At 44.9% G+C, this 22,469-nt stretch overlaps 1 protein-coding gene and 2 long non-coding RNA genes across 3 annotated transcripts; 2 read left to right on the top strand and 1 right to left on the bottom strand.

Annotated features, from left to right (window-relative positions):
- The first annotated feature begins 389 nt into the window (after positions 1-389).
- LOC309359473 (uncharacterized protein) lies at positions 390-2,158 on the top strand. Its single transcript, XM_081893138.1, has 2 exons — positions 390-447; positions 1,497-2,158. The coding sequence occupies exon 2, from the start codon at positions 1,518-1,520 to the stop codon at positions 1,992-1,994; it is 477 nt and encodes a 158-aa protein (XP_081749264.1). The 5' UTR covers positions 390-447; positions 1,497-1,517; the 3' UTR covers positions 1,995-2,158.
- A 4,309-nt stretch (positions 2,159-6,467) lies between these two features.
- On the bottom strand, positions 6,468-8,092 carry LOC309358847. Its single transcript, XR_014163665.1, has 2 exons — positions 8,051-8,092; positions 6,468-7,500 (listed from the first exon to the last, which is right to left on the bottom strand). It is a non-coding gene; the product is annotated as an uncharacterized lncRNA (long non-coding RNA).
- A 3,765-nt stretch (positions 8,093-11,857) lies between these two features.
- LOC309358921 lies at positions 11,858-13,510 on the top strand. Its single transcript, XR_014163671.1, has 2 exons — positions 11,858-12,101; positions 12,492-13,510. It is a non-coding gene; the product is annotated as an uncharacterized lncRNA (long non-coding RNA).
- The last annotated feature ends 8,959 nt before the right edge of the window (positions 13,511-22,469 follow it).

Genomic DNA, 22,469 nt, shown 5'->3' on the forward strand with positions numbered 1-22,469 from the left:
CATGGATGCTTTAGCTGAAAGTCCTGCATTACAGGGGTTGGACTAGATGACCATTGGGGATCCCTTTCATCTATGATTCTAAGACCTGGAGTCCAGCCACATTCTGAAGGGCCACACCAGTTTCCCATTTTGGGGATAACAGAAGTAAGGGGCTCTGCAAATTTAATGAAAATTCTCACAGAGCGAAACAGAGAACATGAAAATGCAATCTGGGTGATTCATTGTAATAAGCTGAGGAGAGCATAATACTGACATCACTGGAATTATTAAAGTAATTTTGCACATGATGGAATCAGCAGTTCTTGAGGGTGGAACTTGAGAACAAAGTGATGTCACTGGGCTGTCAAGGATGCCACTGACACAGTATAAAAAGCCCTCATCCATCCAGAGTCCTCCAACAGCTTCACTGATCAGCTTCTCCTGCCTTTCCATTCCTCAAAGGAACAGGTAAGCTTGGCTTGCCCAGGTCATCTTGGTAGCTTGGCTTGCCCAGGTCATCTTGGTAGCTTTAACCGCCTTAAATTCCAGGAGCTTAATTTGGGTAGAGTGTGAAGAAGTTCAGCAATGCAACCAATGAGCTAGGCCATGTTGACCATGTTCATTGGTTATGTTCTACCTCCACTGTTAGAGGAGTAGTACTTCCAAATGCCAATGACCAGAAGCAACGAGAGGGAAGTGTTGTGGATGCTCTTAGACCCTACTGTGATAATAGGGTGAAGGACTGATTCAGCTGACATTTACTATGTTCACATGTGGACTACAGCTTCCATCAGCCCTGGCCATTGGCCATTATGGGTGTGGATGATAGGAGCTGGAGTTCACAAAGTCTATTGAACTGCAGCTTGCATCATTCCTGACCAATGGCCATGCAGGCAGGAATCTGGCAATTCTGGAGGGGACAACATTGAATTTGGGAATGCCTTAGTCTTCCTTGCCTTGGAAGCCGCTTATGCTTTAACCCGGAGAATGCAGACAATTGATTATGATTACTTCACTAGCAAGTGGCATAAAAATATTTAGGGCATTTCTGTAGTAGCCATGGTCAACCTGAAACTCTCCAAATTGTAATACTTAGAGCAGAAGGAGGAGAGCTGTGGGCTTCCAGATACCCATCAGCCTCCAGCTCTCAAGCTCATATTTTCTATCAGCCTCCAACTCTCATCAGCACCACTTAGCAAGGCCAGTAAAAAAGGATGAATGAGAGCAGCTTTTCAGCAGAAGATCAACTTAGGGACATTCTTACCTCTGTAAAGGTGCCAACCACCATTTTGGCACACTATAAAACCAAATGCAGTAATGCTTCTGAATAACGGAGGGAGGGAGGTGCTCTTGTGCTTGTGTTCTACTTACAAGGCTCCCATTGCCACATCAGGAAGACTACAGTGAGAAGATAATGCTGGACTAGATGGGCCATTGGGTAACCTAACTTAGACTTTAATGCATTGTAGCACTCCTTACCTATAATAATCTTTCTGCTCCCTCCTATGTCCTTTCAGACTCACCTCCAACACTCAGCCATGGCAAACTGTGGACCATCCTGTGCTGTCCCATCTTGTGCCTCCACCCCAGTCGTCGGTTTTGGATCAGCAGGTCTTGGAGGGCTTGGAGGCCTTGGTGGCCTTGGCCTTGGTGACACCTACGGCTATGGCTCCGGTGCCCTGGTGGGATCCGGCATCCCTTCTGCTAGTCTTGGTATTCTTTCTGGAGTCCAGCCTTCATGCATCAACCAGATCCCACCAGCAGAGGTCGTGATCCAGCCACCAGCCTGCATCGTGACCATCCCAGGACCCATCCTCTCTGCTAGCTGTGAGCCAGTGGCCGTAGGAGGAAACGCTCCATGCTCCCCTGGTGGTTTGGGCAGTGGGTTCCTAGGAGCTGGTTCTCTTGGAGCCGGTGCTCTTGGAGCTGGTGGTCTTAGAGGATCTCGTTTTGGACTTGGGAGTGGCTATGGATTCGTTGGAGACAGAGGAAGCATCTGTTACCGCCCCTGCTAAGTTAATATGGAAGGTTTATTAGGGGAACGAATATGGACTGCAAAACGTTCAAGACTGGGTTTAAGATATGCTGAGCATCCTCAATTCCTGATGAAGCCACTGGGCAATGGGGGCACCCAGCAAGCTTGAAAATCAGACCCCCAACTATCTTTCATGCATCCATTTCTCATCTTAACATAATCCCCCTCTATCCCACTGTTTATGTGCTTTTCCCTCCCCTGGCTTTTATTTATTATCTGTACAGCTCTTCTGCACTTCTCCAGCAGACTAAAGAGCAAAAAAACAACAACTATGGACTTGTCCCCTGGAATTAATGCCCACTCAGTTTGATACATCTGTGAAAATGGCAGAGGTGGGGAAAGTTTTACAAATCCCACAAATAGAACTTATCTCATTCTAGGACAAGATTTGCAATACAGAGACAATTTATGTATATTTCTTCAGATTTGTCTTTTTCAAAAAATAACCAACTTCTTGAGAATTTGTTCAATTATGTATCTCTCCCACACCCCTGGATTCCTAATAAAACTTACCTGCATCATAGCTCTGGTCTCCTGTTCTACTTTAGCATTTAGACTCTTTTCTTCCTTAAAGATGGATTACTGTGAAGGGAATGATGATCGGATTCCTATCAAGACCTTCCATCTCTGGAGCATTCTTTGCAGGATTGGGGCGCATTTTCAGGGAGTTTCTAGAATCCTTACATGATACGGCATAGGTGGGGTACATTACAGAGGGGGTCTCCAAAATTTCTCAGAGCAATGGCACCCTCAAGGACTTTCCTGGCTCCAATGTAGCTTCTGAGTGTCCCATTCACTGGCTCCTAGATGGTCAGGGCAGTTCTATTTGCTTTCTGGAAAAGTGCCCAGGGCTTGAGTTGGAAGACTTGACACACTCTTTCCTTTGGAATTTAATCATTAAAGTTGGTTGAGCTTTGGTTCAGAGTAGACTTAATCACGGGAAGCTGGATCGATGCAGTCCCCTCCACTACCTGTTCAGTCTCAATCACACTTCACAAGCATCACTTAAAAAGAATATAAAAACACACACATAGAGATTCCATTGATAAAGAAAGCAAAAGTGATTTACAGTGGCTCAGTGTAGGGGGAAGTAAGGTGTGGGAGAAGCCACAGGCTGTGCAAGTTACTGCCTGTGCCATGAGCCAGCCCTTCCTCCAACCTGGGGAACTGTGGTGGTCCTATCAGCCAGCCCTCGGGTCTGCAGCTGCTGCTGCTATGTACTAGGTCAGCTCACGGTAAAACCACCCTTATCTATGGCTGGATTGTGGATGAGAAAGCCAATCTGGGCTGTTTCACTAAGACCTGGGTGAACTGGGTGCATCTGGTCTCACCCTGTTGTGCCCACGTGGGTATTCGGCGTAGTATCATGGTAGACTTGGCGCTCAAGGAGGGGGAGTTGCTGCTGTAGTCCATAGAGATTCTCTTCTTCCCTTCCTCTCTCCCTCCCAGCTCTCTGTTCAATTTGGGTAAGATCCAGAGCATGTGTCCTTAGCATTGGGCAATCAAGACAGATTATGGATTCTGCTGCTTTACTGCCCACCTCACCGACTAGCAGTCTCCCTGCCTGAGCTGATGGAGTTGGTTTCGGAGGCAGTGTTGAGGAGGCCTAGACTGCTGGTTCTGGGGGACTTCAACAACCATGCCCAGCTTGGCATGGCTGCCATGACAACTATGGTTCTCCTCCAACATGTAACTGGCCCAACACATCTGGACTCTGTTTTCTCAAGTGGGCAGGAAGAGAAAAGAGAGAGAGAAGGGTAGATTCGTAATCTGGGGAACAGGGTTCGCATCTCCACTCCTCCACATGCAGCTGCTGGGTGACCTTGTGCTAGTCACACTTCTCTGAAGTCTCTCAGACCCACTCACCTCACAGAGTGTTTGTTGTGGGGGAGGAAGGGAAAGGAGAATGTTAGCCACTTTGAGACTCCTTCGGGTAGTGATAAAGTGGGATATCAAATCCAAACTCCTCCTCCTCCTCCTCTTCTTCTTCTCAGCAGCTTTCAAGACAATTGACCATGGCAACCTTCTGGAGCGACTCTCAAAACTTGGGGTGGGTGACACCGCTTTGTACTGGTTCCAGGCCTACTTGGATGGTTGTTCCCAGAGGGTGTTGCTTGGGGAGTGCTTCTCAGCCTCATGGAACCTTCAATGTGGGGTTCTGCAGGGCTCAATCCTATCCCCCACATTGTTTAACATCTACATGAAAGCACTGGGTGGGTTTATCCAGAGGTTTGGAGTATGTTGTCAGCAGTATGCTGATGGCACTCAGCTCTATTTCTCCTTTACATCTACAGGGGAGGCAGTGGAAGTGCTGGACCAGGGTATTCCTTCAGTAATAGACTGGATCAGACCCAACAAACTGAAGTCAATCCAGATAAGACTGAGACACTGTTAGTGGGTGGTTCCCTAGACCAGATGGGTGAGAGATCACCTGATCTTGATGGAGTTATACTTCCTCTGAAGGAGCAGGTTCATTGCTTGGAGTTAACTCCTGGATCCTTTGCTGTTGCTCGAGGCTCAGGTAGCCTCAGTGGTCCAGAGTGCCTTCCATCAACTTCAGCTGGTGGCCCAGCTATGCCGCTATCTGGACAGGGATAGCCTTACTACTGTTGTCTATGCTCTGGTAACCTCAAGGTTAGATTACTGCAATGCGTTATACATAGGGCTGTCTCTGAAGATGGTTCGGAAACTTCAGCTGGTGCAGAATTCAGTGGCCAGGTTGCTCACTGAAGCAAGACAGTTTGAGCATATTACACTGGCTACTAGTTAATTTCTGGGCCCAATTCAAAGTGCTGGTTTTGACCTATAAAGCCTTAAATGGCTCAGGACTGCAATGCTCCAAGGACCACCTCTTTCTACGTGGACCCTGAGATCATCTTCTGAGGACCTCCTTTGTGTGCCTCCTCCTTGAGAGGTCCGGAGGGTGGCAACATGAGAACGGGGCCTTCTCTCTATGTCCTTTCGTCCCAGCTGTCTTCTCAGCATATGTTCCCAAATGGATTCAAACCATGAAACCTCCTGAAAATAAAAGGTATCCATATGAAGTTAATGGATTACAGGCCATCTACACTAGTAAAGTTTTTCTCCGGTGGTTCTGGTCAGAAGATGTGCAATACCAGCAGCTCAGAAGGAGAGAATCTTGCGAAAAACTGCCGTCCAGCACGTTTCCCCTGAGCCAAACTCTGTGGGAAATGACCTAGGCAGATGCAGAGTTGCAGCGGTTGCCTTCCGTGTGAGAAGGAGGAGTAAAAAGTCCAGAGACTGTTTCTTCTAAATCTAGAAGCGTTTATTTACAACCATAAATCAGTTCACAAAAACCGTCAGAGCTTGGAGACATTCTCTCAGTGCCAGAGCACAAAAGCACGCTCTGTGTCTCTCAGCATTTCAGCCTAAACTGAAAGTAACACACAGACAAAGACCTGTGATGCACAGCTTCAGGTAGAAGCTCCTCCCCCCAGATCCAGGACATCACTGGAGGTTAACCCTATAACCACCATACTCCACAGAGAACGATTCACCAGCAACACTTGGTGTCAATTCACAAAGCAGTCGGCTCTACTGACAACCTTTATAAACTGTCCCTGCAACCCCTCACTGCAGATGTTTTCCTGAGACAACAACAGACACCACCAACTTCTGCTGTCTCTCCATCTCTACTCCCTGCATCATTGGCCTTTGAGCCAGAATGGGGTTCTTCTCACATTAAGCAATAATTTAATATATTAGATAGATTTACAGGTGTGCATAGCTCTAGCAAACTATGTCCAAAGTAGTGAAATGCTACAGACTCACACTGAGGTTCCATACAACTAAATAGCATGTGTTTTCTGGAAAGGTATAATAGGAGTTTAGGTGAGTGATGCTGTGGAAAGAGTGCTGGGGAGGACTGGTACAATGTTATGCCAATCTAGAAAGACAATATCTATGCTCCAAAAGGACTCATATATGGGCCCATATATTGTCTCTACTAATTTCTTATGCCTAATGTTGCTTTTTATGCTCCCGCTACCCCAGGCAGCAGCTGGTGGTTCTACAGCAGCAGTCCAGCTGACCATTCGTGGGTCATAGCCAACTAATTTAAACTCAGAGTACACACATTTAAAGTTCTGACCATAAAACTGCCATACGCCGTCATGCTCATGGGCTTGAATAATATTGGAGTCAACTCTAGGGGAGGTGTTCATGTATCATGTGCTTCTGACCATTCTATCAGTCAAAACACTTCTACTTGCTCTCTGGAATGATTCCACACTCTCCACCAACCTCCACATGGTATTATGGGGGTTATCCTGACCCTCCAGAGAAGATATGAAGGACGTGCAGTTATGAGTGGGCACAGGAGAGGGAGAAAGGCCTGTAGCACTAGTGGGAGTCCCAGTGCTGATTTCTGCTGGAATGCTGGGTTGTTAGAATCCAGTTCTATGATCTTAGAAGAAAACCCAAAAACCAGTGCTATGATGCAGTGTAAATTTTATTAGGAATGTAGAAGACAGCATTTCAGTGAACAACAAGCAGGTTTGAACAGGGCAAAATGCAAAAAGCTCATGCGATTGAACAGCTTATTTGTTTCTGAGAGAGGCGATGTATTTAAAGAACATAATTGCTCCGCTCCTTTACAGGAGGTCCCCAGTTACCCAGAAGATCCGGTGCAAATGAGTGTGCTAATTTCATCAGAATTTCATTAGAATTATTCAGAGAGAATAATTCCTGTGCTATTTACTCTGCTATAGGAACATATGCCTTGAAGAGCCATAGGCAAATAAATAAATAAACATCAGAGAGGAACATAAATAGTGGGACACAGTGGAGCAAGTTTAGATAGAAAGAGATGCATGAAAGATCTAGCTGGGCCTGATTCCCAGGGATGCTGAACATTCCCCCAGCTCCTATTGGGACTGACTAGGAATAGGGTGCTCATCATAGCTAAACTCAGGTGTAGCTATTCTGCTGTTTATCTGGGTCTGTCTTCTTCTCGTTAGTTGATAGTCCATGTGAACTTAGCAGGGGTTGTAACAGATGCTTCCTCTGTCTCCAACGAATCCATAGCGACTCCCAAGTCCAAAACGAGATCCTCTAAGACCACCAGCTCCAAGAGAACCAGCTCCAAGAGAACCAGCTCCTAGGAACCCACTGCCCAAACCACCAGGGGAGCATGGAGCGTTTCCTCCCACAGCCACGGGCTCACAGCTGGCAGAGAGGATGGGTCCTGGGATGGTCACGACGACGGCAGGTGGCTGGATCACGACCTCTGATGGTGGGATCTGGTTGATGCATGAAGGGGCGACACCAGAAAGAATACCAAGACTAGCAGAAGGGATGCCGGATCCAACCAGGGCACCAGAGCCATAACCGTAGGTGTTGCCAAGGCCAAGGCCACCAAGGCCACCAAGACCTGCTGATCCAAAACCGATGACTGGGGTGGAAGCGCAAGATGGGACAGCACAGGATGGTCCACAGTTTGCCATGGCTGAGTGATGGAGATGAGTCTGAAAGGACACAGGAGGGAGTAGAAGCAAAATTGTAGACAAGAAGTGCTGCAATGTTCAGGAGTTTTGGGAGAGATGTAGCCCCACCACCATCACAACACAGAAAATCTGTTTAAATGTCATCAAAATGTCCATTTATAATCCTAAAAGAAGAAACACATCAGTATTATTAAAAGCAGAGATGACAACCCTTCGATGTAGAGAGGTGAGAGTTCCTATAAGTAATGTATGGAGAAGATGTGGTCCTTCAGATATTGCTGGCCCATCTAGTCCTTCATCCTGTCATCACGGTGGCCAGCCAGATGACTTTGAGAAACTCTCAAGCAGGACCTGAATGCAACAGCAAACTCTCTTCCTGAAGTTTCTTGCCACTCCAGTGTTATTCAGTAGCACCACTGCCTTTGGCACATGGAACATAACCAAAGAACACAGCCAACATGAGTGGCTCATTGGTTGCATTGCTGAGCTACTTTACATTCTACCCAAATCATAGCTCCTATAATTCAAAGTGGTCAAAGCTACCAAGATGACCTGGACAAGTGAAGATTACCTGTTCCTTTGAGAAATGAAAAGGCAAGAGAAGCTGATCAGTGAAGCTGTTGGAGGACTCTGGGCTGGTGAGGGCCTTTTATACTGTGTCTGTGGCATCCCTGCTCAATGACATCTCTTTACTCTCAAGATCCGCCCTCAAAATCTGCTGGTTTCATCATGTGCAAAATTACTTTAATAATCCCAGTGGTGTCAGAGCCAAGGACTCTGCTGTCCTCAGCTTATTACAATAAATTACTCAGATCGTCTTTTCAAGTTCTCTCTGTCTTCTCTCTGGGAATTTTCATTAATATTTTAGCACCATGCCTAGTGACTTGATGTCCCACAATGACGACTGTTGGTCTTAGTGGGACTTATTTGTGAGAAAACATGCATAGGATTTTGAGCTGTTGATTTTGTGTTGTTCTTTAAAGAATTTTTATTGAAACTTTTCCACATAATACAACAAAAAACAAGCTAATCTGAATAAAATGAATGAAAGAAAGGAATTGAAACTAAAACTCCCATCATTCCCAATAATTGGTAGTGCCAGCTAGGGCTGATAGGAGTTAGAGTACAACAACATCAGGTGAGTCCCATAGATTCCTTGCCCCTGTTTCAACTTTGTGGCTTAGGGCCCTCGTATTTATGGGACCGCCTCTCCCGATATGCCTCGCAGAGGACCTTAAGGTCCATGAATAATCATAGTTTTGAGGTCCCGGGCCCTAAGGAAGTCAGACTATCCTCCGCCAGGGCCTTTTCAGTGATGGCTCCGACCTGGTGGAATGCTCTGTCCCATGAGACTAGGGCCCTTCAGGATTTAACCTCCTTCCTTTGGGCCTGTAAGACAGAGCTATTCCGCCTGGCCTTTAATTTGAATTAGCCTGATCTTTTATTTCCCTTCTCTTCCCTCCCCCTCCCCTTTTATAAAGAATTACCCGCTCTGAGTAAAAAGGTAAGACCACTAGGTCTAGTCGTGGCCAACTCTGGGGTTGCGGCACTCATCTCGCTTTATTGGCCGAGGGAGCTGGCGTGCACATTCCAGGTCATGTGGCCCTATTGATCAAACACAAAGTCTGACTAATTTTGGACATCAAGATCCTTCTATGAATCTTCTGAGTAGGGCAAAGAAGCAATAATTCTCCAGAATAATCTATATAGGTCCTCCATTTTCAAGAGCAGTGTACTAGCTATTCCCAGTAAAAAACAAAGAAGTCTTTACTAGGAATAGCTCATACACTGTTCTTGAAAATGGAGGAGCTATATCCATTATTTAGGAGAATTGTAATGTACTAGTGTGTGAGACCTCAAGCTAGCACTGTAATTTAAGATTCAGGGCATTTTTAGACTAGACGGATCAGACCCAAGTTTGCTGAATGTCATGCAACTCTGTCCATCAACCAATGTCCACCTGTTGGGTAATCTGGGACTGGAGCCCTGTAGGTCCCTTAAGGCACATTTCAGTCTCACCCTCTCAACCACTCTCTGTCTCAAAGGTGGTTGAGCATCTGTCTTGTATTCATGAGGTCCCAATTCCTGGCACCTCCAAGTAGGGCTGGGAAAGGTTTCCTGTCTGAAGACTTGGAGAGGCACTGCCAGTCAGTGTAAACAACACTGAACTGGATGGACCAATGGCCTGACCAATGGCCTGACCTTTACTTAATTCAAAGCTGCACTTTTCAGGGTGGTTTAACAATCAATCCCTCTTCAGATCTGTAGGAGAGACAGAATGGCGTGGTTTTTCTCAGGGTGGGAGGCTGAGAAAGATGGTAGCTGTCCCAAGTGGGAGCTGGGAAGACATGGATCTCTGAATTGAAGGTTAAGACAGAAGGTTGATAAAATTCTGTGTTTGTGTAGGTGTGTTTCTTTTTGTTCTCTCCTCCTCCCACTTTTTCTTCTTCTTATTTTGCTCTCTTTAGATGTTACCTTTGCTTGGTTTTTATTGTATTATAAGTTGAAAATGTTTAACAAAATTGATTTTTTTTAAAAAAATTCCTCTCCTCATGGAACATAGGTCATTTGAGCTCTGGAAGTGGAATAGGGGATCTCCTAGCAACGCCCCTGGGAAACTACAGCTCCCAGAATTCTTTGGGGGGAGCAATGACTATGTGGTATCATAGTGTTGCGAGTGTGGTTGGGAAGAAAAGCTCCTCTCTATCCAGTCTGTCATCACTCCACAAAATTATTTCATTCACTGTTACTTGTTCTAAACCAGGCACAGGCAAACTCAGCCCTACAGATGTTTTGGGACTACAACTCCCATCATCCCTGACCACTGGTCCTGTTAGCTAGGGATGTTGGGAGTTGTAGTCCCAAAACATCTGGAGGGCCGAGTTTGCCTATGCCTGAGCAATAGTATGAGTTAGGGATGGATGGCATGGCATGGATGGACGGATGGTCTTTTCCAGAGGATTATGCTTGGTTAGTGCTGTTCAGCCCTGTGGAGCCTTCGATATGGGGTTCCTCAGGGTTCAATCTTATTGCATATGCTGTCTAACATCTACATGAAACTGCTGAGTGGAGTTGTATACCGTTTTATACAAAAAAGTGGCAAGCAGGTAACTATCAGCATTAAGAAAGTTCTTCTAGTCCCCTGAACATTTTGCTTGCCCCCTTTTCCCCAGCTCAACAATATACTTTTTGAGATACTCAAAAAGAATTGGAAATATATCTCTTCCTTTAGGAGAGAGTTTCTCAAAAGGGACATCTGTGGGAAAAGGCTACTGGACTAGATGAGCCATGTTGTTATGGGAAGCTGGGCTGAAGTGTTCATTAAACTCCACAAATTTGCTACATGGACACTTTTGAGAGATTAGGCCTTTATTGTGTAATATGTAATATCCAACCTGTCACTAGAAAAGATGGTGGAGTGTTGGGACTCCATAACAGGAGCTTCGGCTTGCAGCCATGTCCTTATTAAATCTCAGCCTGGCGTTTAGTTCTTGGCATGGACAGCTTATGAGAGAAGTTTGCTTTGATGGGGACTTTGATCTTGGAAAATGGCTCCGGAAAAATGCCAAGCTTCTGAGGAAGCAAATATCCTGTGTTTGTTTGTTTGATTTGTTGTTCTAGGAAACCTCAAAGAAAGGTAGGGGATGCTTAGCCATGCAAGATGCAGCGGCAGGTTGAATCATTCTCAGTTTCAGTCTCTGTCAGTTATAAATATGGGAATTAATAAAACTGTGGGGTAGGAACCTGCCTCAAATGTTTAACTTGAAAGCAGGGTTCAACAAACACTCAGGGCCTTGGAAACTGCCTTATATCAAACCATACTATTGTCTATACAGTATTGTCTACACCATGGGTAGGCAAACTAAGGTACATGGGCCGGATCAGGCCCAATTGCCTTCTGGACCCGGGCTGTGGACGGTCTGGGAATCGCTGTGTGGATCACCAACACGTGCATTCTTTTCCTCTCCCTCACACGGCAGCGGTGGCGGCGGCGGCGGCAGCACCTCCTCCCTCCCTCCTCCTGGCTTCTCCCCGCCCTGCCTAGAGGAGGAAGGGGGCTGGGCTTTGTTGGTTCCAGCAGCAACGGGCGCTCAAGCGGCCACCATTTTAAGCAGCCCCTCTCCGGAGGGGCAAGCATGAGAGCTGGCTAGGTGGGCCTTTGGTTTATGGCCTAGTCCAGCCAGGCTTTTCCTGGGTTTTGATGAGTGGCTTGTGTTCAGTGATGCCTCCACATGGCCTCTTTGCAAAGTTTCTGTGCTTTATTTGATCTGAAATGAAGCTGGTGGAACATTATCCCAGTGGGGGGCGAAGGAAGATCAACATGTTGGAATGTGCAGTGCAGTTACTGTGAGAATCTAACAACAGCTTCATTAAAGACAAATTGCTCCAACTCTTCCCGGCTATTATTAAAGTAATCTGATGTGTGATGCTGATGAGGCAATTTGTCGGCAGCTAATTAGGACTTTGGGCAACAGGGGAAGGCGGGGAAAATACCACCGCTGTGTCCTGAAACCACAGACCAGTGAGGCTGAGAGTATATAAACCCATGGCTTGGAGAGCTTTTCCATCAGTTCCACCAGAGCTTCCGACATCTCTCAGCTTTCTATTGCTTGGAAAGGCAGGTAAGAGGGCTGACTCCAGAAGGAGTTTTTGGAATACCATTTGTCACTTTTCTAAGACATATCTGTCTCCATCCATCTCTTCCTCTCTGTTTTGCTTTAAAAAATATGCATGGCATGGTGATTCTTTGAGCTAGTTCAATCCATAGAATGGGTGTTTCTTGCAAAATGGAAGTTGAATTCAGACATGAAGATATATGTCAGCTGCAGCCTTACTCTTTGGTTGAGGCTGTGGCCCTCCATATATTATTGGGCTGCAACTCCCATCAGCCCCACTCACCAGGCATGATGGTCACGGATGATGGAGCTGTTCTCCAGGAACATCTATCTCCCATTGGCCCCAGAACACTAAAACACTTGTCTATCTTTCTACTCCCTCCTGTGTCCTTTCAGACTCATCTCCATCACTCAGCCATGGCAAACTGTGGACCATCCTGTGCTGTCCCATCTTGCGCATCCACCCCAGTCGTCGGTTTTGGATCAGCAGGTCTTGGAGGGCTTGGAGGCCTTGGAGGCCTTGGTGGCCTTGGCCTTGGTGACACCTACGGCTATGGCTCCGGCGCCCTGGTGGGATCCGGCATCCCTTCTGCTAGTCTTGGTATTCTTTCTGGTGTCGCCCCTTCATGCATCAACCAGATCCCACCAGCAGAGGTAGTGATCCAGCCACCAGCCTGCATCGTGACCATCCCAGGACCCATCCTCTCTGCTAGCTGTGAGCCAGTGGCTGTAGGAGGAAATGCTCCATGCTCCCCTGGTGGTTTGGGTAGTGGGTTCCTAGGAGCTGGTTCTCTTGGAGCCGGTGCTCTTGGAGCTGGTGGTCTTAGAGGATCTCGTTTTGGACTTGGGAGTCGCTATGGATTCGTTGGAGACAGAGGAAGCATCTGTTACCGCCCCTGCTAAGTTCACATGGACTATCAACTAACGAGAAGAAGACAGACCCAGATAAACAGCTGAACAGCTACACCTGAGTTTAGCTATGATGAGCACCCCAATCCCAGTCAGTCTCAATGGGAGCTGGCGTTCAGCACCCCTGGGAATCAGGCCCAGCTAGATCTTTCATGCATCTCTTTGCTATCTAAACTTGCTCCCACTATTTATGTTCCTTTCTGAGGTTTGTTTATTTATTTGCCTAGAGCTCTTCAAGGCATATGTTCCTATAGCAGAGTAAAGAGCACAGGAATTATTCTCTCTGTCAAGGAAATTAGCACCTCAGTTGCACCAGAACTTCCAGGTAACTGAGGACCTTCTGTAAGGGAGAGGAGCAATAATATTATTTAAATACATCACCTCTCTCAGAAACAAATAAGCTGTTCAATCGCATGAGCTTTTTGCATTTTGCCCTGTTCAAACCTGCTTGTTGTTCACTGAAATGCTGTCTTCTACATTCCTAATAAAATTTACACTGCATCATAGCACTGGTTTTTGGGTTTTCTTCTAAGATCATAGGACTGGATTCTAACAACCCAGCATTCCAGCAGAAATCAGCACTGGGACTCCCACTAGTGCTACAGGCCTTTCTCCCTCTCCTGTGCCCACTCATAACTGCACGTCCTTCATATCTTCTCTGGAGGGTCAGGATAACCTCCATAATACCATGTGGAGGTTGGTGGAGAGTGTGGAATCATTCCAGAGAGCAAGTAGAAGTGTTTTTGCTGGTAGAATGGTCAGAAGCACATGATACATGAACACCTCCGCTAAAGTAGACTCCAATATTATTCAAGCCCATGAGAATGACAGTGTATGGCAGTTTTATGGTCAGAACTTTAAATGGGTATACTCTGAGTTTAAATTAGTTGTGCATGACCCACGAATGGTCAGCTGGACTGCTGCTCTAGAACCACCAGCTGCTGCCTGGGGTAGCGGGAGCATAAATAGCAACATTAGCTATAAGTTATCAAATAGAGTCAATGGTAAATATATACACAACAATATATGGGGCCATATATGAGTCTTTTTGGAGCCTAGGTATTGTCTTTCTAGATTGCGTGGCGAGTTCCCGCCTCCCACCAGAAGGAATAAAGACACGTGACACAACTATATTAGGTTAATGGGCAAAAATTGGCCACAACTTTATGAGCGGTATTGGCTTAGGCATTGGTCCTATCCGACTATCCGGCTTCAGCCTGATTGCTAGAACACTGGGATGGGTTAACACCAGCAGGGGGAGCCCTGCTGATGCACATAAACTAGGAGCTTCCCTGGGGTCTTAGGCCCTCACCTCCATAGGCTTCGGACAAGGCCACGCCCCCTGGAATCCTTTCCCGGACTACCCTTCAATATTTGGGGGAGGTGATGGCACTCCTCCCCCCCAACACATCTACATAACAATACCCCTACCAATGCCTAACCGCCAAAACTGAAGAAGTTGTTGACGATTTGCTACAAGGTAGGCAAAAAACCCAAATGGCTGGTGCCAGTTTGCCAAGTGGAAAAATTCCTACCAGGCCCCTTAACGGCGACCAACTGAAGTCCATAGCAAGGTCAAAGCAGAAACCATGAAGGGCAGGAGGGTGGGAAATCACCCCAGCTGAGCAGCCAAAGAGGGAGATCCTCTGCCACGCTTGCCTTAAATGTGGCAAGCCACACCCCCTGAGCCAGCCAATTGGCTGGCCAGGCGATGATGAGGCAGAGGATTCCCCAGATCGTGCGGGGCTGGAAGCCAGCCTCCGCGTGCGTGTTGGAGGCGTGAGGCCGCAACACCACTGCCTCCCAAGGTCGGAAGTGGCTTTGGCATAACATTGTACCAGTCCTCCCCAGCACTCTTTCCACAGCATCACTCACCTAAACTCCTATTATACCTTTCCAGAAAACATGTTATTTAGTCGTATAGAACCTCAATGCGAGTCTGTAGCATTTCACTACTTTGGACAGAGTTTGCTAGAGCTAGGCACACCTGTAAATCTAGCTAAAAAGTGGTACCTTGGTTTACAACCATAATCCATTCCGGTGGACCATTTGTAAACCAAAACAGGTGGTAACCCAAGGCGCGCTTTCGCCAATGGGGCCTCCAAAAAAATCTGTTTGTAATCCAAAAAAAATGGGCTGTAATCCAAAAAAAGGTTGCAAACTGGGACACACACTTCTGGGTTTGAAATGTTAATAATCCAAAGTGCACGCAAACCAAGACGTATGCAAACCAAGGTACCACTGTATATTAAATTATTGTTTAATGTGTAGAAGAGTGCAAGGGCGACGCACCTCCCTAAAAAGCTCCAAGAGGAGTACTGGGGTGTCTCAGGGTCCTGCTGCTCACTGAGGCACATTGGCATAGTCTGTCCCTGCCTCTGTACTGAAAAGTGCGTTAAAGGGGGGGGGGAGAAAGCTGAGCCCACCGGTGAGCTAGGCACCAAAGGTGCCTCTGATCCAGCCACGAGAGGTTACCTTTCCAGTACACTGAGCCGATTGAAAGGCGAGGAGAATGATCAGTTTAATTTGATTAATTTAATTCAGCAAAGCAGGAGGGGAAAAAGGAAATCTACTTCCCTTTTGGGGTCTTCGAGCATGAATCCATACAAGTGAAGTGCTGATGAAGATTACTTTGGGAGAAAAGTCAACTAATGAACAATAAGGACTAAAAGGTTTTATACAGCTTTCATTGCGGTTCTCAACCTGTGGGTACCCAGATGTTGTTGGACTACAACTCCCATCATCCCTGAGCTCTGGCCTTGCTAGCTAGGGGTGATGGGAGTTGCAGTTCAACAACATCTGGGGACCCACAGGTTGAGAAAGGCTGGTTTATACCAATCTCAATTTTTTAAAAAAAACAAACTTGACTTGAATTCAATTTGAACCTGAACTTATCTTATGGTGCTAATGAACTTGACTGAAAATGAAGGTTAAACCTGAGAAGAATTACAATGTTATTTAATGGAAGAATACTATAATTTTCTTCTCTGGAAGAAAGACAGGACTGACTTTCTGATTTTTTAATTTTTTTTTTACCTTTGGGAAAGAGTTTCTGAGCTTTTCAGAGTCGCTGAAGATACCAAACCTAATGGAGTTAGAATTGTGGACTTATTGTATTAAAAGGCATCAGATGGTTAAAAATCAAGATTGAAAGAAGAGGACTATAATATCTATAATATTGGACTAAATCGGATTTAAAATAAAAATCAATATTATAGTTTTATTTATATTGAATACTAAAAATTATTTTGGTGTGAAGAAATGTTAAGATTTGAATACATAATTGTTAAAATTTGTATCTGCGAGCAATGTGGGAGGAGGGGAGGGAAGAGGTTAGAAGTACAGTGGTACCTTGGGTTACAGACGCTTCAGGTTACAGACGCTTCAGGTTACAGACTCTGCTAACCCAGAAATAGTGCCTCGGGTCAAGAACTTTGCTTCAGGATGAGAACAGAAATTGCTCGGTTAAGTTCTTAACCTGAGGTACCACTGTACTGGTTTTCCCTATTGAATACAGTGGTACCTCGGGTTAAGTACTTAATTTGCTCTGGAGGTCCATTCTTAACCTGAATCTGTTTTTAACCTGAAGCACCACTTTAGCTAATGGGGCCTCCTGCTGCTGCTGCACCGCCAGAGCACGATTTCTGTTCTCATCCTGAAGCAAAGTTCTTAACCTGAAGCACTAATTCTGGGTTAGCGGCCTCTGTAACCTGAAGCGTATGTAACCCGAGCTACCACTGTATAGCAAAATGACTTTGACCAAGTACTGATAAAGTTAAAAATAACACTTTCCTTGGTGGAAAAGACTCTTTGTTTTGAAATTTAACCATTTAGAGGAACCATGTAGGGAGAGAATTGCCCCCCCCCTATACCAGATTAGAAATGGCAGAAGCAAAAAAATGCCAATGTTAAAACAAATTGGCAAGGCCGTAACACAAGAGAACATAATATCTGGATTATTTGATTCGCTTTTAAATTTTAAAAGAGAATTGTTTGATCAGATAAAGGAAAATGTTGATAATGCAGTTTCTCAAATTTGGAAAAAAAACTAATTTACTTTCAGAAGCGGTGGGACAATTTAAAGACGGGAATGTACAAACCACTAAGCTGGGAATAGTAGAGGAGTGAGGTTCAAGGAAAATGCAAGGGAAAGTAAGGGTGGTCAAAGATAAAAATGGCCCCCCACATGAATTAATTTGGGTGGCTCTAACCGTGATGAAGATGAAACAGGAAGGGAGGGCAAATTGTATGAAAGGCTACTATATGTGGTGGTAATGTAAAGTTATCAGAAAGGCCTGGGAAATTCCATATAAAGACTTGAAGACAATGTTGAAAATGTTTTTTTGTTAAAAAACCCAAAAGCCATGATATTAAAAAAAGGAAATGTTTAATGCATATTTTTCAAGTGTTGTGTATAGACTTCCACATTAGTAAAACTTACAAAAATAACTTGTATTAAGATGAGTAAGGTTTTAACATTGGACTGTTAAGAATACAGTGGTACCTTGGGTTATGAAGTTAATTCGTTCTGGAGGTCCATTCTTAAGCTGAAACCCTTCTTAACCTGGGGGACCACTTTAGCTAATGGCACCTCCCACTGCTGCCGCGCCGTCAGCAAACAATTTCTGTTCTCATCCTGGGGCAAAGTTCTCAACCTGAGGTACTACGTCTGGGGTGGTGGAGATTGTAACCCGAAGTGTTTTTAACATGAAGCGTTTGTAACCCAAGGTACCATTAATAAAACATTAATATTTTAATGTTTCTATATTTTAATGTTGTATTTTAATCTTGTTTTTAAGTTGTATTCATTCAACTTGTTTTTATTATTGCTTGTTAGCCACCCTGAGCCCGGCCTTGGCTGGCAAGGCCGGGGTATAAATAAAAATTATTATTATTATTATTATTATTACCACTGTATAAGGTTTAACGGACATGCATGAATAAGCATATAACAATGGAACCAAGAGGGGAAGTGGAGGGAAGTCAATTGAGTTAAAATTTATGATACGTTTGTAGTGTGTGTCTTTCTTTTTTATGTCACTATAAAATCAGTAAATTGTATTTTTAAAAAAACACACACAAAAAAACAGAGTATCTGCACCAGCATGGAGCCCTCTGCCATATCTTCTCTTCTATTGCTCTTCTCTCAGCACAGCTGTCAACGTTTCCCTTTTAAAACGAGAAATTCCCTTATTCTGAATAGGATTCCTTGCAAGAAAAGGGAAAAGTTGACAGCTATGTCTATCAGGCCTTTGGCAGACTTCCAGCATCAAAGACAACAGCGGTATGAGAACAATTGGTTAAATCCTTTGAGACTAAAAAAACAGTGGCCAATTTTTATAGTTATTTGGTATCAGTAAATCAATTTGATCTACAGAATCCAAAAAATGAATGGAATGTTCATTAAATGCTCCTCAAATCCAAATTTGAAGTTTGAAGAGGATATGTGTTATGTTCTTAAGGTTGTGACCCTGAACCGACTTACTTTTGAGTAAGTTGCATTGAACTGTATTGAAAGGAACTTATTTCTTGGTAGACGTGTATAGGATTGTGCTGCCACATAAAAGGAAAACCAGAAAGCCAGTGCTATGATGCAGAAAAGGTTTTATTAGGAATTTCAAACAGTAAAAGTATTCAAGTGAATACTAAGCATACTGGAAGACAATAAAGCAAAAAAGAACACATTCCAGTGAACAGCTTCTCCTTTAGAATTCTTTTTTCAGGCTGGAGGAAGAGTAGGGTGTTCTGCATTTATAGAACATTCTTTCCAGCTCCCTTACATTAAGTCCCAATTACACATATTTACACTTGCATGCTAATTTCATAGAGATAGGGAATGGATCTTGTGCTTTTCTTCCCAATGCAAATTGGTGTGTTTCAAAGAGACATAGGCAAATAAATATCATAGTAACTAGCAGGGGAAAGTGAGATAAAATTAAACTGGAAACAGCTGCATGTTCTAGATGGGCCTGATTTCAAGGGATGCAGAACACTCTCCCAGCTCCCATTGGGATTGCCTAGAGAGTTTGGGTGCTCAGCATATCTAAAATCAGACCAAAATAGTCCACCACAGATCTCTTTTTCTTTCCTCCTTGTTGACAGACTGTGAGAGCTTAGCATGGGGTATAGCAGATGCTGCCTCTACGCCCCACAAACCCATAATGGCCACGGCGCCCCAAACCACCAGAGCTAGATCCCAGAAGACCTGCACCACCATAGAGCCCTCTGCCATATCCACCACCAAATCCGCTGCCAAATCCGGATCCATAACCACCAGCAGCACATGGGGTGTTGCCTCCAACAGCCACGGGCTCACAACTGGCAGAGAGGATGGGTCCTGGGATGGTCACGATGGCGGCAGGTGGCTGGATGACGACCTCTGCTGGTGGGATCTGGTTGACGCATGAAGGCTGGACACCAGAAAGAATACCAAGACTGGCAGAAGGGACGCCGGATCCAACCAGGGCACCGGAGCCATAGCCATAGCCAGAACCATAGCCAAATCCACCGCCAAATCCGCCACCAAGGCCACCGCCAAGACCACCGCCAAGACCACCGGCTGATCCAAAGCCAACGACTGGGGTGGAAGCACAAGATGGGACGGCGCAGGAAGGTCCACAGTTAGCCATGGTTGAGTCTGGAAAGACATAGGCAGGCACATATTATAGCCAAGAAACATTGTAATTCACAACAGCAATGAAAACCATGGATTGCATCCAACTACCAATCTGAGTAGACATGTCTATTGATTAAATGGGTCTACCTGGAAAAACATGGAATACATGGAGAAACACAGAATACAGCCCTATGTATTCTCAGTGGCACAGTATATCAAGCGAGCGATATACCAGACCATGTACTGAGCTTCTTTATTTTCCCCCTGGTTAGATCTGAAGCTGGTGTTGCCAGTCTTTTGAGGCCAGTAGGGACATTTTATTCTTGACAATAGTTCCCATGGAGTGAGGGGAGAAGTGACGTATCAGAAATTGACTACCGTATCTGAAGAACCAGGAAAGGAGGCAGAGACATAATTTCAGTTCAACAACACCTGTGGATTCCAGGTTGAAAGACTGGTGCAGGGAGTTCTGAACTAGATCGTCTAACGGCCAACACCATGATGGTTATGCTCTGCCTCACCAGTTACAGGCATCATGCTTCTGAATACTAGCTGCTGGAAACTTCAGAAAGGGAGAGTGCCATTGCACGTGGGTCTTACAAATGGGTTTTCAACAGGTCTCTGATAGGCCTGTGTGAGAAAAGGATGCTGAACTACATGGGCCATTTGCCTGGTCCAACAGCAGCTCCCAATACTGCTATTTAGATGAGGATTCTGAAAGAAATCTCTACCTTCTCACACACAGAATTACATCTCTGTTTCCAAAGAGAGAAGAAATATTAAATCAGTTTTAGGTTTGTATCATAAGCAGACTCTCCAAGCATAGGGGGTAAAACGTGCTGAGAATGTGGCATTCTAAATCCCCAGCTAACTGTTGAAAGGTGTTGGAAATTCAAGAGCTAGATATGTGTGTGGAAGTCTAAGAGATATACTTCAAGGGAACTAGGTAGCACAAATACACCATGGAGATTTAGTATAAATGTGCATTAGCATTTTAAATCTCTGAGTCAAGTCCTACATTGGCAGGTATAAGTACAGTGGTACCACGGGTTAAGAACTTAATTCGTTCCGGAGGTCCATCTTAACCTGAAACTGTTCTTAACCTGAAGCACCACTTTAGCTAATGGGGCCTCCCGCTGCCCCCGTGCTGCCAGAGCACAATTTCTGTTCTCATCCTGAAGCAAAGTTCTTAACCTGAGGTAACATTTCTGGGTTAGTGGAGTCTGTAACCTGAAGCATCTGTAACCTGAAGTGTCTGTAACCCGAGGTACCACTGTAAATGGGAGCAAACTGGAGCTTCTTCTGAGATGAATCAGTGTAACTATTCTAAAAGCTCTCCATAAAGAATCACAGAACTGTAGCTTTTTACACCATCAATTCCTATCTCCGTGCTTTGATGGATGCAATCCAGACCTCCAGCGCAGGAGATATTGACTACCCAACTCTCCAGTTGATTGCTTCCTTCATCAAACCAATCGGTTTCTTTGGGGAAGGATTCTGGCTCTGTTTAAAACATCTACTTTGTATGCAAAAGGCCCTAGTTCAACACCCAGCATCTTCAGGTAGGGGTGACAGGTACACCCAGTGTGGAACCCAATGTAGACTAGTTGTGGGGAATCTTTTACCCTCCAAGGACTGCTGAACTACTACATCCATCATCCCTGGTCATTGGCCATGCTTGCTAAGGATGATGGGAGCTATGGTTCAGCAACCTCTGGAGGACCAAAGGTTTCCCACTCCTGGTGTAGACAATACTGAGCTAGGTAGACCCATCATCTGACTTGATATAAGGCAGCTTCCTCTGCTCCCTGCTTTCCTACAAACTGTGCTATGTCCAACCAAGATTGACCTTCCTCTAGCTTTTACCCATTTGATCTATGCAAGGACTTGAACAAGCCAAGCTTACCTGTGTTGTTTTGATGAGTGGGAAGTTGAGAGATGATGAGAGGTGAAGCTGTTGGTGAACTGTGGAAGAAGGAGAGCTTTTATACCGTCCTCACGGAGTCCCTGATGGTTAAGAAACGCCCCTTCACACTTAATGTCTCAATTATCCACGATCAAAATCTGCTGTTTCCATCATAGTCTAAAATTGCTTTAATAAGCCAAACGTTGTCAGGATGCCAACTCTGTAATCAGCTTATTACACAACATGTTCATTTTTTCCTTCCATTTCTTCCCTCCGGGGATTGCTCACTGTATTCCGTTGGCTTGGGAAGGAATCTCGTTGGGTGGAAAAGTGGGCCTTGTTTCCTTTTCATTCTGTTTTTAAATATACAGCATTTTTAAACAAATGAAAATACAAAGAAACAGCAACTATAACAGAGCCTCCAATTATACCTATTTTCCAGGGACAGTCCTGGATTTACAAAGCTCACTCGGTTTCTGATTTGGTCCCAGAATGTCCCCCTTTTCCCTAGGATTTCCCTATTTTCATTTGATAAATGTTGGGGGGTATGGAATTATGCAACCCGAGGCATTTTTGTTGGGGATTGTAGGGAAAGACCTGCCAAAAAAGTTGAAAAACATCTTCATGTATGCGACAACGGCCGTGAGAGTTCGGGTAGCACAAGGATGGAAGACTGAAGAAACCCCAACTAAAGAATCATGGCAAGAAAAATTGATGGACTATGCAGAACTGGCAAAACTGACATATAAGCTACGGGACAAGGATAACTGTGACTTTAAGGATGAATGGGAACCCTTTACAAAGTATCTGAAGACGCAACAAAGCAAACTGGACTCCTTGGCTGGTTTTGAATAAACATTCACAAACTTTTTATTGATAATAATCAGCTAAATAGTTTGAGGATCTATACAACTTTGTAACATGCAGAAAACAGCATTCTTAG

This window comes from Podarcis melisellensis (assembly GCF_964234715.1).
Source record: "Podarcis melisellensis genome assembly, chromosome: 16".
In the NCBI taxonomy this organism is placed as follows: domain Eukaryota; kingdom Metazoa; phylum Chordata; class Lepidosauria; order Squamata; family Lacertidae; genus Podarcis; species Podarcis melisellensis.